This window comes from Tursiops truncatus, chromosome 17 (genome assembly GCF_011762595.2).
Source record: "Tursiops truncatus isolate mTurTru1 chromosome 17, mTurTru1.mat.Y, whole genome shotgun sequence".
Taxonomy (NCBI): Eukaryota; Metazoa; Chordata; class Mammalia; order Artiodactyla; family Delphinidae; genus Tursiops; species Tursiops truncatus.
Window position 1 is genome coordinate 12,525,338 of NC_047050.1, and position 19,550 is coordinate 12,544,887.

The window sequence follows — 19,550 nt, forward strand, 5'->3', positions numbered from 1 at the left end:
ATAGGAAGTAGTTGGCCCAGATCTCATGAGGTGTGAAGAGTAGTTTGTTGCTGGCCAGATCCCGTGAAAGGGTAGATGAAAAAAGGAAGTAGGGAGATTTTGTTGGTCCCCATGAAACTGGTGAGGTTAGGGAGGGAATGAAGCTGGGGAGTGGGAAGATGGAGTTGGTTTAGTCCAAAGTGGCACCAGTGGCTGGAAAGGACTCAAGTGACATGATGTGAGGGAGTAGCAGCTATATATTCCAGCTAGCAAATTGTTGTTAAATTGTTTTTATTTTATTTTATTTTTTTATAAATTTATTTTATTTTTGGCTGCATTGGGTCTTTGTTGCTGCATGTGGGCTTTCTCTAGTTGCGGCGAGCAGGGGCTACTCTTTGTTGTGGTGCCCAGGCTTCTCATTGCGGTGGCTTCTCTTGCTGCGGAGCGTGGGCTCTAGGCGCGCGGGCTTCAGTAGTTGTGGCATATGGGCTCAGTAGTTGTGGCTCGTGGGCTCTAGAGTGCGGTCTCAGTAGTTGTAGTGCACCGGCTTAGTTGTTCCATGGCATGTGGGATCTTCCTGGACCAGGGCTCGAACCCGTGTGCCCTGCATTGGCAGGCGGATTCTTAACCGCCGCGCCATCAGGGAAGCCCCTTAAATTGTTTTTAAATATATTTGTGATGTTAAATTTTATAGTGAAGTATATTGAAAAAAAATCCAGTTTTTTCTCTAATAAGAAAAATAAAATCTGATATTAAAACTTCTTGTATCAGAATACTTGTCAGCACTTATTACGAATGTTTCTTAATGTTGTTAAGATTCGAGAAAGAGAAGAAAGAAGAAAGAAAGAACGAGAAGAAAAAGAAGAATATGAAGCTAAATTAGAAGCTGAAATGAGAAGTTATAACCCCTGGGGGAAAGGTGGAGGTGGTGCTCCTCTGAGAGATGCAAAAGGAGATCTGATAAGTATGTTATTTCCATTGATTTGTTGTTTTTAAGAGAAACTAAGTTTAACTTTTTAAAAGAATGGGGAGTAGAAAAAAGTGGGAATCATAGTCTGTAAGGCAAGGTCTCTTTTTGTACAGCTTAATGCAAAAGAGGTATTTTGATAGTAAGCATAATAACAGGTTAAAAAGCCTTTTTTCTTCAGATTACTATTCATTTATTTTTATTACAAATTTTTCACCTTCCAATGATAATAACTCAGTTGCAGAGAAAAGTTCATGTTAGTTGGCAAGTTTTTACCCAAACTAGTAGTTAGAATTTTTAAAAGTTTTCTAGTAAAAACAATAAAACCCTTATTACAATTTGTTTTTAAACTAGTAAGACGTCTTTAAAATAAGTGATCCGGTGTAGTGGGGGCATGTTATATTTAATTCATATATGCCATGTACTTGCACAATGCAGGACTCCTTTGACAAAGATCTGGCCTCAGAAAGTTTTGGCAGGTTGCAGAATTATATTGATTTATCTTTCAATTATGTACTCTTAAAAATGTTCCATCTAGAAATCACACAACAAGCACTTTGAAAAGACGCTTTATATAACTTGTTATATATATTGGAATGGTCTCTGATTAGCTTTTAGCTTAGAATAAAAGCAGAGAAAGATAATGGGTTTTTTAAAAATTGTTTAATTGTAAATGAGAAATGAATAATTAGAAACCCATTAAAATGGTAAAAATGTAAATTTCACATTCTTTGGGTTTATGCTTTGTTGTAGGGATAGCTGAGTGATGAAATCAGAAGATTTTGAGGGGTACTGAGTTATTAGAGTTCTTAAGTATTATGCCTTTGATTCTTTGTTAAAGATGACTTTTTTAAAAAGATATATTTGAGGCCCACTTAAATTAATGAGATAATTCTTTTATTTTCCAAAGGATTTATTCCTTTCCTTTCTTCACCTCATAAATACTTTCCTCACAGTTTTGAAGACTAGAACTCTTACTCTCTCTTTATAGATGAGATGATTTTAGGTGATGCATAGATAAGCCTAGAAGTTAAATGTTTATTTGAATATATATTAGAAAAACACTGGTTTTCCATTAATGGATAGTATTATAACATTTCCTTTGAAAGTAAAGGCATTTAACGAAAAGTGCTCTAACGAAGAACTCCCATTTCTCAGAGGCTTAAGGCTTAAGGCAGTGTAAATTTACTTCTCACTTAAGTCACATTCTGATGCTGTTTGGGTGGTTCTCCTCCAAGAGGTGACTTGGGAATGTGAGCTTCTTCCATTGTGTCATTCCACCGTTTTGGAGTCCTTTATTTCTAGCTGCATAGATGTGGTCCAGAGGGTGGGAGAACAAGTTGAGAATTTTGTTGGGGCCTGGCCTGAAAGTGGAGGAATATCACTTTTGTCTTTGTTCCATTGTTCAGACCTAGTTATAAGGTTCTAAAGTAACTGCTTGGGAGGCTGGGAAGTTTTGGGTTCTTTATACCCAGGAGGAGGACATGAGATTGATAAGCATCTACCCAGTCTTTGCTATTAAATTTAAATTGTAAATTGATAGAAACATAACAGTTACCACGAAGGAAGTGCTTATTTATGTAACAGAAACTTTGGGAAACACTGGAATAATTTCCTAGAAGTTTCCAGCTTGCTCTAAGATTATATCCAGTTCAGACAATACAATTACAGTGTTTTGTGTATGTTTAATTGGTGGAAGTGAGTAGGATAAGTGTTTGTTATTGAATTATAAAATACTGTTTTAGAATTGCTTGACCTGACAGGAATGGAGCAAACTTTTCTGAGATTTTTACTTTTAGTGGTAATGTTTAGTTTGCTTATTTAATGCTACAGTCATGCCATGAAATAAAAAAGGTGTGCTGTTTTATCAAATGCAGTGGAACTTTTTTTTTAATGATATTTTCAAAGCAAGTAAACTCATCACTTAAAGAATATCAGTTTGTTTTGTATGTGGCTGTTATATTTTAGAGAGAGAGGGAACATAATTTTTCTTTTTAAAATATGTAGTAAAGGGCTTCCCTGGTGGCGCAGTGGTTGAGAGTCTGCCTGCCAACGCAGGGGACACAGTTTCGTACCCTGGTCTGGGAAGATCCCACATCCCGCGGAGCGGCTGGGCCCGTGAGCCATGGCCACTGGGCCTGCACATCCGGAGCCTGTGCTCCGCGGCGGGAGAGGCCACGGTGGTGAGAGGCCCGAGTACTGCAAAAAAAAAAAAAAAAGAAACAAAACTAAAAATAAAACTACCATATGGCCCAGAAATCCCACTCCTGGGCATATACCCTGAGAAAACCATAATTCAAAAAGAGTTATGTACCACAATGTTCATTGCAGCACTATTTATAGTAGCCAGGACACGGAAGCAACCTAAGTGTCCATCGACAGATGAATGGATAAAGAAGATGTGGCACATACATACAATGGAATATTACTCAGCCATAAAAAGAAACAAAATTGAGTTATTTGTAGTGAAGTGGATGGACCTAGAGTCTGTCATACAGAGTGAAGTAAGTCAGAAAGAGAAAAACAAATACCATATGCTAACACATATATATGGAATCTAAAAAAACAAACAAACAAACAAACAATGGTTCTGACGAACCTAGGGGCAGGACAGGAATAAAGACCTAGACGTAGAGAGTAGACAAGAGGACATGGCGAGTGGGAAGGGTAAGCTGGGACGATGTAAGAGAGTAATGTTGACATATATACACTACCAAATGTAAAATGGATAGCTGATGGGAAGCAGCTGCATGGCCCAGGGAGATCAGCTTGGTGCTTTGTGACCACCTAGTGGGGTGGGATAAGGAGGGTGGGAGGGAGATGCAAGAGGGAGGGGATATGGGGATATACGTATGCATGTAACTGATTCACTTTGTTATACAGCAGAAACTAACACAACACTGTAAAGCAACTATACTCCAATAAAGATATTAAAAAAAAAAATTCCAAATATTTGGACATATTTCCGGATAGCTTCCTGTTGTTCACTTCTAGCATATATTCTGTTTTGTTCAGAGAGTATACTTTTTTGTTATTTCAATGTTTTTAAGTTTATGAGATTTATTTTATGGACTACCAATTATATATATATATATATATATATATATATATATATATATATACATATATATATATATGTATTTTTTTTTTTTGGCGATACGTGGGCCTCTCACTGTTGTGGCCTCTCCCGTTGCGGAGCACAGGCTCCGGACGTGCAGGCTCAGCAGCCGTGCCTCACGGGCCCAGCCGCTCCGCGGTATGTGGGATCTTCCTTGACCGGGGTACGAACCCGTGTCCCCTGCATCGGCAGGCGGACTCCCAACCACTGCGCCACCAGGGAAGCCCATATCTTGCAGTTCTTGAGTCAGTAATTTGTGAGTGTTTTAGCTGGATGGTTCTGTCTCAGGATCTCTCATGAGGTTGCAGTCCAAGATGTCACCTGGGGCTATAGTCATCTGAAGTCTTGATTGGGACTGGAGAATCTGTTTCCTATATGGCTCCCTCACACAGCTCAGGAGGCCTCAGTTCCTTGCCATGTGGGCTTGTCTTTAGAGCTCCTTAAGTGTCCTTTTGAAATGGTAGGTGGCTTCTTCAGAGTGAGTGAGCCAATAGATCAAGCAAGGTGGAAATATATTGTCTTTCATGAAGTAGCTTCAGAAGTCATATACCATCATTGTGCATGCAGTATCCTTTTCATAAGAAACAGCACACACTCCAGGGGAGGGGAATTGAGCTCCATCTTTTACGGGAGGATTGTAGAAAAATTTGTGGATATATTTTAAAACTCCACTCCACATGATATTTTTTCATTAGGAATACTAATGATGTTGGGTAAATTTCACTATGACTTGTTTTGAATTGTAACTATGTTTGTTCTGTATTTAAGACATTCAGAGTTCTGAAGTAACATAGATATGAATATGGTTTTTATGGGTTGTCAAAAATCCATATACTCTTAAGTTCTCTACTGATTTTGAATTTATTTTGTAAGGTTATTTTTTGAAAAATTTCTTACAAGTTTTGATAATTTTGTTTCTGTTTTCAGGGCACCAAGATACCATTGAATTATTCCAGCTCTGTCCTATTGTTTTTCTCTCCATTTGCCTACTTTAAGAAAATGTATTAAGTATACTAATTATAGAAATGCATTTATTGAAATAAATGGCTTATTTTTCCCTCTCAGCTGATTTGAATAGGATGCACAGACAAAATACAGAAGCCTTCCATAACCCAGATGCAAGAACATATGAAGATAAAAGGGCTGTTGTATCTCTAGACCAAAATTTAGCCACTTCAGATGCTGAGAACCTAGAAGATTCTGCAAATAAAAACTCAGGTTTTTAATCACATTCTATTCTTTTGTTTTTTTGGGTTTTTTTACATTTCTAAAGTTGTTCTGTTCTCCAAGAAAGTTCTTATGATTTTGAGAATTTGGTTACTCTGAGTCAGGAAGCATAACACATTATTCATGCTATTTACAATAACTTTTCTACATAGGTACTTTGAAAAAAGTGAATAAAGAAATACATCTTGCTCCTTAATAATATGTATGTATTCTCAGCTTTATTACTTGCTTATGTATACTTTAGCTGCTGCTAACACTTTTATTTTGCTGATGGGGAGGGCATTTCTTAAAATCAAATAGTCTTTCTACCCATACAGGGTTTGGTAAAGTTTATGAGTTCTTATACCATCAGAATTAGTTTGAATTAGTGAAAACATATCAGATGTTGTATGATAAATTATACGGTGAAATTCATTTTTTGTTTGTTTTATAATCAGTTGCCCTCCCTTATAAAACCACAATATACAAAGAAATAAATGAAGTAATTAAAAGTTTACTTTGACTTCTGGTCACATCTGCCTTTCATAAGCAAATATCTTTGATTTGCTATTAAACAGGGTCCTTTAATTAAAGATTCTGTAAATTGAAGATTATTCAATATCTTTCTTTATGACTTGCCAGGAAAAGTTGTAATCATCTTTATCAAGTATATGTGAAAGTATGTTACATATTTAAAATTCAAATGAAGTTTAAAGAATATACCACCTTATACTATATTTTGATGCCTATAAAGTAACCATTTATTTATGACAAATTCTCTTTTGTACATTCACAGAAATTTTAATTTTAGACTAGAAAAGAACTCTATATTAGGAAGTCTTTCTACAATGTCCCTGACTAATCATACAGTTTTTTAAAAACTTAAGAAAATTTTTAGTGCATATTGGCCAAATAGGCAGACTAAATGGTGAGCTCTGATTAGAATTACTAGCCTTGCATCTTTCAAGCCTTTGATGGTAGCACTGATCTCTGCAGCCTTTTAGAACACTTCATGAGATGTGTGGTTGGTTGTTTCCATGGACAGCCTGTATCACTGTTTGATCTCTAATTACAAGAAAATGCTTTCCTACTTTGATCCACAATAGATTTTTACACAGTGGATCTAGTTTTGATTTTTGGAGTACTAAAATTAGCACTTTTGATTATGATGAAATTACTAATTTGGCTCCCACTCTGAGTCTGTAATAATTCAGTGTACAATAGCAGCATCAAAACACCTTTCCATTTTATTGAAGAGAATTTTGACCTCTTTCTGATTATCATTATTTTTCTCTTCATTGGCTTCTGCTTCTGGTAGTCTTTATTGAGATCAGTGGTACAGACCCCTTCTCTTCCGTTCTCTTCTACACCCTGTATTGTTTGTAGTTCTCTCTTAGCCTAGAACTTTCTCTGTCATAGTAATAGCACTTTAGGCATCTAGCTCTGCTTACAAAGCAAAAGCCCTGCAAAAATCAAAGCTTTCCATGACCCATTCCCAAGAGGGAGCACAAGCTTGATGATTGAATATGCATAGCAGAATTTATTGTCTATTGCCTTTCTGTACACTACCAGGGTTTTGGTGCAGCTGTTGTGGCCAGGATGCTCTAGTTTAAGAAATCATATAAAATCATAAAATGTTAAAATTTCCCTTTTTTGTGAATTGAAATTTCCTAAATTAACTTTCATTCCCTAAGAATTCACTTAAAACAGACTTTCTGAATGCAAAAAACTATTGAGAGTCACCTTATTTGTTGGTATGCCATCATATATGTGTAGGAGTGTGTGTGTATACATATGTATGTGTGTATACACATACACATACATATGTGGCATGTAATATTTTAAAGGCTTTAAGGGAACTTGAATATACCTGAGCGTTGAATATGATAATGTATACTTAAGGTTCATTATCCTCTAATGTTTTGTCTTGATTAGGCCTGTTTCTGAGGCCCTTCTTAATGTTTGTTGTTTTTCTTTTACTTTATGGTTCTTGGATGAAAAACAATGTTGATAAAGTCCATACTAATTTGGCTTAAATTTATTTTTTCGCTTATTATGATGCCTGAATACATTTTCATTTTCTTTGTTTAGAGCATGTGTTTCCCTTTGGTTTTATTTTTATAGTGTTTTTATATTTGAAAGAACTTATCTTGCCTGCCTCTAATAATATTTTTCTCTAATTGCCTCAACGGTTTAGAATTTGAGTGATCATCAAAGTGAAACAAACTACTCAGTTTTGGTTTGCTAATCAGCTTTTCCACCATAACATAAGATTTTAATGTTTAGGTATTGATTTGCCTTTCTGCTGATCTCTTCAAGTAAGCATTAATAAATTTAAACACAAAGGCAAAATAGACCTAAATGACAGCTAAACTGCAACGCAGTTGTCCTGCAAACACTATATGAGTGAGAGAAATAAATGCTTTAGATTGATGGTATAAGGAAACTAAAAAATGATATAAAAAGTTATATGAGGCTTAAACACCAATTATTTTTTTTCTGCATTCAAAGAGACCCCTGGGGTATAATTATTTTCCAGGTTGCTTTTATGAAATAATTTTTTCCCTTTCCCAGAATGTTTAATACTATTTATAGGTAATATATAGCATATTTTTATTTTTCATGTTAATATCTCATTAATATGGTAGAATTTTTAAATAAAAAGTATTGCAGTGATTAAAATAGTCACTTTAATTTGTAAAAAATGTTTTTGGAGCTAACTTTCTAATCTATTCTTTAAACCATGGATGGGAATCCACTTTTGGAATTACTGATTTTTAAAAACAATTTTAGAAAATTTTTGTATGTGTATACATAATACATTTTAGTGTATAATTAAGCAGTGTTCTTAAGAAAAGGATATTTATATTCATAAATAAGAACTTAAACATGTACTTTTTTTTCTGTCTATAAATTTTACTTTAAAGCCTTTGCTGCAGTGAGAGTTGCTTACGTTATTAGCTTTTCTGTTTTCTTGATGTCTTTCAGGTATAGATATGTTATGCTTTTTCAACTGTGTATTAATTTTATTTTAGTTTCACCATTTTTTTTCTCTCTTTACTTTTTATCTGGTCTTTAGATTCTAATCTCAGCCTTCTTCTGAGTTTAACCTCTGGAGTTCCATATTTAGCACATTTTTTTTCAAGATTTGAATTTATTAGCAAAGTCTTTATTCTTTAACCTTTATGTTTTCTAAGCACTGGCTAATGGTATGTTTTTGCAAAATTTCCCTTTCAAGGTCATATGCAAACACAGAGCTCTCCTTTTGCTCGGGGAAATATTTTTGGTGAGCCTCCAACTGAACTTCAGATTAAACAGCAGGAATTATACAAGAATTTTCTTCGTTTTCAGGTGAAATGCTTACTTGATTACAGTTTCAAAGTTTCATAAGAGTTTTTTTAAAAAAATTAATTATTTTTGGCTGTGTTGGGTCTTTGTTGCGGTGCGCGGGCTTCTCATTGCGGTGGTTTCTCTTGTTGCGGAGCACGGGCTCTAGGCACGCGGGCTTCAGTAGTTGTGGCATGCAGGCTCAGTAATTGTGGCTCGCAGGCTCTAGAGCACAGGCTCAGTAGTTGTGGCACAAGGGCTTAGTTGCTCCGTGGCATGTGGGATCTTCCTGGACCAGGGCTTGAACCCTTGTCCCCTGCATTGGCAGGTGGATTCTTAACCACTCTGCCACCAGGGAAGTCCCCATAAGAGTTTTAATAAACTAAACTTGCAAAGATTTAATCCACAAGATAAAGAATAAATTCTAAAATGCCACACAGTTACTAAAATATCTAATTTATATAAGATATAAATTACATTATATATTATTATACTGTTCTACTTATGTCTGAAAAAGGAATAGGGAGACATGTTAGGTATACCAGTTGACTTAAATTTTATTAAATCATTAAGTGTTAAAGAATGCTGAAATTTCTAAAACTGAAACACTTAAAATGTTCACCTATTAGGCATAGAATGAATCTTTCTAGATGCTCACATGTGTTAGTAGAAAATAATTAGTTTTTTGCAAATGATTTGATATTCTTGACTCAGTTGTATAGTTTGTAAATAAATAAATATTAAATGTAATCACATTTTGCAATTATTTGCCTCATTTATGTATATAAGCAAGTAGGATTTAAAGTACTAGAAATTGCCCAAAGGAAGATACTTGAGCATCAGGTGTTTATTAAGCAAACAGATTTATTGAACTCTCATACTGAGGCCAGCCTTGGGATGGAGCCTGAGGTGAATGAGAGGCCTGCTCATAGCGGGCTCACAATATTTTCTCTCCTTACCTCCCTCTCCTCCATACCCACACTTACATCCCAGTGTCAGATTAATCCTGTGGCCAGGTTAATCTTCCTTTGATATGACTTCTCATGTTTTTATTCTTTATTCAAAACCTGGCAGTAGCGTTTCTTTTCTACAGAAAATGTCCATATTCTTTATTCTGACACTTCTGGGGCCTCCAGTCTAATCCCAACCTCTTAAACAGATTCTTCTTACAGAGATTCTATTCAAACATGCCATCTTTCTGATCCTAATTATTGTGGACTTTTAAGGCAGTGACATAATGGATGTAGTCTTAAGGATAATTGATCAGACATTACTGTTGATGATGTATTTTTGGAGGATTTAAAAGACTGGAAGCAGGGGTGTTTTACTAGAGTGGTGACAGTGGAAATGGATGGAAAGACCTTTCAAAGGATCGACAGAATGAATAGAGATATTGACTGTAAGAGAGTAGCATCAGAGATCCCAAGGATACTGGCCACTTGAGTCAGGTAGCAGCAGATTGAGGGTCAAAGAATCACGTTTTGAACTTGAAGGACCCTCTGGTATATTGCCCATAATGATAGCAAGTCAAAATTATGTAGTTCCTATTATACTTACTGAGTGTTAGCCTGCTCTAGGGTAAATTCAGGGAAAAATAAGTCTTGCCACTTTGTAGCCTATTATTATTTATAGGATAGTTTTACATATAGTATCTTATTAAACCTCAGTACTCTCTGAGGAAGTTATTACTCTTTTTATTTTATGACCAACTAAAATACAGGATGAGGCTCACCTTTGGTGGCAGAGCTTGCAAGTTGTGAGGCGGTGCTTGAACCCAAGTCTCCTGACTTTAAGTATCATATCTAGAGGTACTACAGTTATGTTTCTAGCTCTAGGAAGTCTTTCCTCTGGGAAAAAACTACTAGTAGTGGGGGAAACTTTGACTGTATAAGTTTCAGAATAAGTTCAACCTTCACTTCTCCCACTGTATAAAATGGTGGTTTATGTATTTTTCTTTTAGCAGCCTCTTAAAAATTCCCTTTTTGCCCCCAAACAAAATCTAATCCAGAACTCTATGAAAATGTAAAATAGCTAAATGGTATTTATTTTTAATATCAACAATATAGTGTCAGACAAAAAGAATCCCCAAACTTAAGTGTTAAAAGAAATGTTATAAAATGTTTAAATCTGTGCACAAAGATGGCAAAGGAAGCCTCAGCTCCATGTCTGCATAAATAAGTTATACCGTTAGTTTAAGTTAGTGCAGCAGAAGTCTTCATGTGGTTAAAATTTGGTAAATAACACATGTGAGTGTTTAGATGTCATTTTTAATTGCAGCTTTAAAAATAATTAACAAGTTTAATAAAATATTTGCAGGACCCTTGAAGCACTTTTGTGTTATATGGTTTGAAAACCACTGACCTGGATGATAGCTTTTCTCTTTCCATTGAACTTCTGTGTGGCATTTTTGTTGGAATGATATTTCTGTGGATTCATTAGGTGTGAGATCCATTTATGATTGTGACCCATTAATGGAGAAGTGACTTTGTCATTGTGATTTTTTTTTCATGGAGGAGGAAAAAGGGGGAACTGAGTATTAAATGTGAGGTTTTGTTGTATGGATCATAAATGATGTTTTCTCTAGGGCTATTGTAATTGAAGAAGTGATTACATACACACCACTTAGTATTAAATATTAGGATTGTACATATTTAATAGTGTTGTGAGAAAGAAATGTTGGAAAAAGCCCTAGCATGTAAAATCATGGCACATATAAGAAGACTACAGTTCTTATAGCTCAAAAGTTTGTCAGCACTAAATATAGCAACCTTGAAGCTAGAGGAAACGCAGACAAGAACTATAAAAATAATACGAATAGTCATAATCAATCCATACTTAAGAGGGATGAAAATCTATTGATACCCTTAAACCAGCATCATGAATACCCAGTACCTGTGCTGTCATTCTTCTCTATCTCATTCATGGAGGATGTAGACTATCTGTTAAGGTCCTCTTCCTTTCAGATCTTAGACTCTGTCTTAGAATGTTCCCCCAGAATACTCAGCACTGCAGGCCCCAGGTGGCATTCAAACAAAACTTAGTTATGAATTCTTGTGGCTAAAATCCTCATTTACCTTGCCAGTAGATAGGAAAGGAGAAAGGCCATTCTAGGGAAGGGATTCCTACTTAATGAGTGATTGCTAAAATATTTCACTGTTGTTTTAGGATACTAATCACGCCAAGGAACTTTGAGACGTAATAGTAGCAGTCATTATAGAATAATATAATCATGAATTATTTACTAAGTACTTCTACATAGGAGGAACTTTTATGTTTTTTTACATACATTATTTCATTTCAATTCTTTGAGTACTGCCTTGAGGTATAGACATTAATAACTCTTTTTGCCAGATGACAAAACTGAACAAGAAAGTTTCTTAAGGTCACACAGTCCGATGGAGCTGGAATTTTACTCAGAGCTCTTAACATTACATCATGTGGCCTCCCTAATAAAACATAGGAAACTGAAAAATTTAGGAACTTATTTTTACTTACAAAAAGAGGGCAAAATGTTGATAATAGGGTAAATTAAGTGGTATTCTAACTTTTCAGTAGTTTCACAAAGTAATAACTAGGTTTAATTCTTTAGATTGAGGAAAAGAAACAAAGAGAAGAAGCAGAGCGAGAGAGATTGAGAATTGCCGAAGAAAAAGAAGAAAAACGGCTTGCAGAACAGAGAGCACGAATTCAGCAAGAGTATGAAGAGGAACAGGAAAAGAAAAGGGAGAAAGAGGAAGAGGTGCATTCTTACCTACTGTATTTTTCTACTTAGTCTGAAAGTGAACTCCTTATTTTGACTTGAAAAGATATTTATTACTTACAAAGGAGAACGGATCCATATCCATTTGTTAGATGCTATTTTTATAAAAATGAAAGACTAAATTAAGAGATAAATGATGACTTTTTTTACAGACGAAAACAGCTTAGGCCGACTAGGATGTTATAATAGATGCCTAATATTTTATTGTTAAGCAGACAGCTTTTTTATTTAAAGAACACTATATCATCTATACCTTCAATTTTATCTCTTTATTTCAAACAAATATGAATGAACTATAGAACGTGTGTATGGAGTGTATATTTTTCTCTTTATTTTAAAGCAAAGGCTGAAAAATGAAGAGCTTATTCGGTTAGCTGAAGAAAGACGAAAAGAAGCAGAAAGAAAGAAGAAAGAAGAAGAAGAAAAACATAACCTACAACTTCAGCACTACTATGAAAGAGAAAATATAATTGGTGAAGAAACAAAGGTAAGTTCCAGACAAAAATGTCTATGGAACCCGTAGTGCAACCCACTTTCACTCTGAGAGTGGTAGAGTAGTTAGCAAAAGGAAGAGAGCAGAGAAGGTGCTTTTGTCTCTCCTTTCGTCATAGTACTTTTTCTGGGGGCAGTGCACTGAACTTCCTGTACTAAATGATGTCACTGTGCTGCATTGTGTTTTCCCTCCTATGAACAGAATAGGCTTACTTTCTGTCGCCATTCTTAGTCTTGTTCCCATAGTCCGTAGACTAGCACCCTCCACACTGTTCATGACAAGACTGAAGGTGTTTGGAAACTTTTGTAGCAATTTGTCAATGTAATTTTATGTCTGTTGAATCTATAAAATAGCTGGCCTTGAATTGTGTAACATCTTTTAAAAGTTTTTATTTATCTAGTACAGTTGACCTTTGAACAATGCAGGGATTAATCTGTGTGTGTGTAATTTATAGTTGGCTCTCCATACCTGCGGTTCCTACACATCTGCACATTCAACCAGTCACTGACTACAGTACTGTAGTGTTTGATGAAGAAAAATATTCCTGTATAAGTGGACCTGTGCAGTTCAAACCCATGTTGTTCAAGGGTCAACTGTAATTCAGTCTTACTCTGTTTTACACATCTGTCCACAATGGATTGGAAATTAAAAAAGAAACTTGTAGCTCACCACAGACTGGTTTGAAGTCCATGTCTCTGAGATGGGGGTTGATGTTCACACTTAGGCACATGAGTCAAAGTTATTAGACAGGAGTTTTCTCTCTAGAAAGCCAGTAGGCCCTTATGAAAATCCAGTTCACATCCTTGCTCATATTTCAAAGCTATATTTAAAATTTTGTTTGTATAGTATCACTAGGGACTTATTAAAAATGTGTCTTCCTGGTCTCATCTACAACGTATCTAATTTACTAAGTGTGATTTAGTAACCCTTAGGGGTTTGGATGCAGTTGGCCTGTGAACCACACCTTGAAAAACCCTATGTCTTGTACGTTTAGCCCAATTTTAATTTTTAAAAAATTGTTTTCAGAAATTCAGATTTATACAGACATGATTTCTTGTAAGTAGAATTGACAAAAAGATTACTTTTAACCAGTGTGCTCCTTGGGTGTATTTATGATGTGATTTGCTAGATTGTTCAATGTGTAACCTACTATAGGTAACGTGAGCCATTTCTGGTGCAAATACATTCTTTGGATTTCTCATCCCAGGGTTTTATGATGATAGAAATAAGTATTCACAATTTGAATTTGCTGAAATGTTGTTTAAAAGGGAATTTATAGGGGCTTCCCTCGTGGCGCAGTGGTTAAGAATCTGCCTGCCAATGCAGGGGACATGGGTTTAATCCCTGGTCCAGGAAAATCCCACATGCCACGGAGCAACTAAGCCCGTGTGCCACAACTACTGAGCCTGTGCTCTAGAGCCTGTGAGCCACAACTACTGAGCCCATGTGCCACAGCTACTGAAGCCTGTGCACCTAGAGCCCGTGCTCCGCAGCAAGAGAAGCCACCGCAATGAGAAGGCTGTGCACCGCAGCTAAGAGTAGCCCCCGCTCGCAGCAACTAGAGAAGGCACACGCGCAGCAACGAAGACCCAACACAGCCATAAATAAATAAATAAAAAGGGAATTTATGAGTCAGATCTATATTTTTTGTTTTATTTTCAGTGTTGCAGGAACATTAGGCAGTATCCTTCATTTTTAGAATATATATAGTTGCTCATCCTTTTAAAGTATCATTGAAATGTCATATTATTCATATTTCTAATTGATAAAGTTTGTTTTTTAGAGCATTGTTGGGTTTATAGCAAAATTGAGCAGAAAGCAGAGAATATTTTATTGTAAAATTGATTATTTGAGAATGAAGGTTGTTAGTTTCTCACAGTTGTGTTTCTGCCATTTTCTTATTATGTCTAAGAAAAAAGCTATTTCTTAGGAATATATAATTTTATGACTGTCATAGTTTAATTGTGAAGTAACATAAAGTTTTAGACCAACTTTGTTCCATTTAATGCATTCTGCCCTCAATTCTGAAATTATCATTGCTAGCTGTCATTTTTTAATTTATGTAGGCCTGATATATATTTTTGTCTACTCTTAGTTTTTACTTTTGTGTCTGCATTTTAAATTTTTTAGTCTGTATATTTATTTAGTTTGTTAAAATTTGTTTTTTTAATCCTAATCTGAGAGTTATACTATCATAATCAATATATTTGATCATATTAATTGAATTTCTGACTTTTTTGTTTTTGCTTCCTTGTTACTTTTTTTTTTTAAATTATGTGGACTATGCTTTCTTTGCTTCATTCTCTGTAGTCCTTTAGAAGGTTTAACTTGTCTTTATAATTCTGCCTGTGGTCACCTAGAGTTTTTATTTTTAAACTTTGTCATCATATATTTCTAATTTTATCGAAGTCACTAGTGAAAGTAATATTTGATTTTGTACTGTGCAAAATGAACAATTTAACATACACATTTATAAACATACATTTATATTTTTATCCAGATAATTCTTATTGTATTTTGTTGGGAGTTTTTATGTTTTCAGCATTTTGATTTTAATACGAAGTTGGGAACTATTAGCTTTATTACACTGTAACCTGAAACCCTGTTTTATTTCCTTACGGAGACATAGAAACTCTATCACAATCCGTGATGCTCTTGGTGACAAGGGATCTAGATTTTAGAGATGTGTGTATGTATATATACACACACATACATGTTGGGATGTGTGTATATATACACACACACATAGACATACGTTGGTGTGTGTGTGTGTGTGTGTATGTATGTATATATATATATTTTTTCTCCCCCTCAGCACTTGAGACAGCCCTCTCCTGTAGTTCCTGCTCTTCAGAACAAGATTGCAAGCAAACTCCAAAGACCTCCTTCAGTTGACAGCATTATAACTTCCTTTATTCAGGTATATACTCTTTTCTTTTGATTTATTCATCTTTGCTAAGTTACTTTGGATTGCGGGTATTGAATGAGATTTTCTTATTCATCTTACTTAGCTAGATTACATTTTTCACATCTGAAATATAGATGATGTTTACATTGATTTGTCTGTTGCTTCAGTTATAAATGATAATACTTGGTGCCCCAAAGTTTAAATTCTTTTGACAGATCATAATTTAGCAAGTGGTACTTGTCCAGGCCCCTCAGGAAGGCCTTTTCTCTGGTAATATGTCTTCTAGCTAGCTGTAGCTATGCTAATAAAGTCCCTTATACTGTAGACTGAGCTACAATCAGAAAAGCGCCAGGAAAATGTTCCAGAAGGGTTGATCCTTGAGTTGACTCTTGAGGAATGAGTAGGAATTTGCTATAAAGACGAGGAGGAAGAGGGACTTCCAGCATATGCAGAATCATGGAGGGCACTGTAAGCCAAGTGGCATGCGTGGAGAATACATGGTTTGTTCTGGCCTGCTGACACCTCACCAAATGGCAGAGGAGGTGAAGGCTAGAATGTATGCAGGGTGTTGTAGGGAGTGCTAAGGGGTTTGACTTTATTCCATAGGCCAGTGGATATTAAACAGGCTTTTTACCAGAATAGACAAACATATTAGAATGTTTTCCTCAAGCCCACCCTCTGAGATCTGATTCGGTAGGTCTGTGGTAATGTATGGGAATTCATGGTAATATTTTAAATAGGAGAATGACATGGCCTTGTTTGCCTTGCGTAATGTTCTCTCAGGCAGTGGTGGCGTGGAGATATAGTATGGAGGCTGGGCAAGACTGTAAACATGGAGAAAAGTTAAGATGCTTTTGCAGAAGTCCAGATGTGACTTTGAGGACCTAAACGAAGGCAGTGACATTAAGAACTAAGAAGAGGTGACAACTTCAAGATATATTTATGAGCTACAGATAGTGCTGTTTATTGACTGTGTGTGACGGGTAGGAGTCAGTGACAACTGTCAGGTTTCTGGTGAGGGTTCTATAGAGTAGGCAGCTGAAAATACAGGTTGTGGCCAAGGAAGGCGCTCTGCACTGGATTTATAGTTTTGGAAACTACTAACATTATTGCTTGTCTAATTAGTATGATTGTCTAGGATGTGTTCAGGGGAAGTAAAGAGGGCTGAGGATGGAACAGTAGGGAATTACCAACATATAAGAAGCAGAGCAAGGAAATTGGGAGAGTGGCAATGATATCAGTTGCTACTGGCCAAGTAAAATAAGGGCTTAAAATGCCCATCAAATGCATCACTGAGGGATCACTTGGTAGGAGACGCAAAGGCTGTATAGTGAGGAGTGAATGGGAATAAGGAAGCAAACACCGTATGCACTGCACATAGTGTTTTTTAAAGAACGGCTATGAAGGAAGAGAATGGACAATAGATAGTGATGAAGGGTGAGGTAAGTTTTTTAAAAAATGGAGAGATTTTTAAGCACAGGCTGTTAGGAAGGTGGTTGGAGAGAGGAAGAGGGTGGACAAAAAACAGTAATTGATGGAGGAGCTGAGAGTGACTTATCAGATACAGAGTACAGGTGAAGGGATTATCTTTGGATGGGGCAAGGCCTCTCCCATTGCAGTGGGAAGAAAAAATAAATGTAAGTAAGCTTATAGATAGAGTGGTGGGGAGTTTGGTTTCCCTTACATATAGTTACTTCAAAATAATTCCTCTTTTAAAGCTTCTGAGTAGGGAAGACATACTGAGTGTATCTTTGTTGTGATTGTTAAACAGGAAAGTTCCATGTCCAGGGCACAGTCTCCTCCGGTACCTGCCAGGAAAAATCAGCTTCGTGCAGAAGGTAGAGTGGACTATTAAACCTGTAATCTAGACTATTTCTGTTTTTAACTTTTTGTTTTGAAAAACAGACTCACAAAATATGAAACAGTATAGAGAGGTGCTGTGCACCCTCCCCCCAGCTTCCCTCAGTCGTGCAATATCACAACCAGGAAATTGGCATTGGCATACTCCACAGACCTTCATCAGGTTTCACAGTTTTCACATGCACTAATTTACGTGTGTTTGTGTGTGTGTGTGTGTGTAGTTCTATGCATTTTTATCATGTATAAGTTGTGTAGCCACCACACAATCACGATACAGAACTGTCCATCACCACGTAGGAACTCCATTGTGCTGCCCCTTTATAGTTACACTCCCCTGTCCCCCCTGCCAAGAATGTTTCTTACCATTTGAAATTCCTGTATTATCAGAAATGTGTTTGTGGGTCTTAATGATGTTCATAAATATGATCTATATATATAAAGCGTTAAAAATAACTTTCATAAAAATGTCACTCTGAGCATTTTAGCTTTATGATAAGTCAGGTTATGTTTAATATTTAACCTTTTATTCGTATACATGTCTTATTTTTCACTTATCAATGTGAATTTGCAGAGGAGAAAAAAAATGTAATTATGGAATTATCAGAAATGAGAAAGCAGCTTCGTAGTGAAGAGCGGCGTCTGCAAGGGCGGTTGCTGCACATGGACAGTGAAGATGAAGTTCATATAAGGCAAGTTTAGAATTGCATTTTTTTTTTTTTGTGGTTAGTGGGCCTCTCGCTGTCATGGCCTCTCCCGCTGCGGCGCACAGGCTCTGGACGTGCAGGGTCAGTGGCCATAGCTCTCGGGCCCAGCCGCTCCGCGGCATGTGGGATCTACCCGGACTGGGGCACGAACCCATTTCCCCTGCATTGGCAGGCGGACTCTCAGCCACTGCGCCATCAGGGAAGCCCTAGAATTCCATTTTTTGTTTGTTCTTGTGTTCTTTTCTGTCAGGATAAGGAATCAGAACATATCCAGTAATTCTACAGTTTTGGAACAGGATTAATTATCTTTATCATAAAGCCACATCTGTTAGAATTTTGCATGCTTGAAAAAAGTTTTTTTTTTTTTTTTTTTTTTTTTGCGGTACTCGGGCCTCTCACTGTCGTGGCCTCTCCCGTTGTGGAGCACAGGCTCCGGACGCGCAGGCTCAGCGGCCATGGCTCACGGGCCCAGCCGCTCTGCAGCATGTGGGATCTTCCCGGACCGGGGCACGAACCCGTGTCCCCTGCATCGGCAGGCGGACTCCCAACCACTGCGCCACCAGGGAAGTCCTTGAAAAAAGTTTTTAATGGATTATTGGTGAAATTGTAATGACTGAAATAGCCTTTCCCTCCCCCCAAAAGAAATCTAGCTAAATAATTACATTCTAGTGGAGGGACTCAGTATAACTAATTCAAAATAGTGTATGATTTTTTTAGTGTGTTTGCAGTATGTGGTAGGTTTTCTTTCTTTTCTTTTTTGGCAGAACGGCTCTTTCTTTAATTAGCTAATGCGCTATTTAATTCACATTCTTCAATTTTATGTAGATAACATTGCCTTCATAAAACATTTCTTCGCAATTGTAAAATCTATTCACTGTGAAAATATGGGATATTTAATGAATATTGATTTAACCTAATATAAAATATTTAAGCAGAGAATTTTAATTGTCCTTCCGTACTGCCAGTAGTATATTTATGGCAATGGTGATGACAGTGGTGGTGTTGATAGGAGGAAGAAAGAAAAAAAAGAAGAAAGAAGTAGCACTTTCTTGAAGACAAACCAAAAGTGTTATCCCTAACCATGGCATCTTTAATAGGATTAGTGAAAAATCAGTATTGGGAACAGGCCATTCTTCAAGCTCTATCTTTGAGATAGTTTGCCTCACTACAGAGAAATCACTGAGTGAAAGATAATTGACTAAATTGGGACTCATGTACAGAAGGCAGA

General features: G+C 36.3%; 1 protein-coding gene across 11 annotated transcripts in view; it reads left to right on the top strand.

Moving 5' to 3' along the window:
• Window positions 1-19,550, top strand: part of CSPP1 (centrosome and spindle pole associated protein 1) — a 191,875-nt gene that overhangs the window by 147,548 nt on the left and 24,777 nt on the right. For 10 of the 11 annotated variants that reach the window (XM_033842688.2, XM_073794471.1, XM_033842685.2 and 7 more), the window contains 8 exons: window positions 796-943; window positions 5,130-5,282; window positions 8,509-8,621; window positions 12,187-12,336; window positions 12,698-12,844; window positions 15,666-15,770; window positions 17,530-17,596; window positions 18,190-18,307. In XM_033842688.2, the coding sequence (XP_033698579.1) occupies window positions 796-943; window positions 5,130-5,282; window positions 8,509-8,621; window positions 12,187-12,336; window positions 12,698-12,844; window positions 15,666-15,770; window positions 17,530-17,596; window positions 18,190-18,307 (1,001 nt within the window). The remainder of the gene's footprint in view (window positions 1-795; window positions 944-5,129; window positions 5,283-8,508; window positions 8,622-12,186; window positions 12,337-12,697; window positions 12,845-15,665; window positions 15,771-17,529; window positions 17,597-18,189; window positions 18,308-19,550) is intronic. The other variant, XM_033842686.2, reaches the window with a different exon arrangement.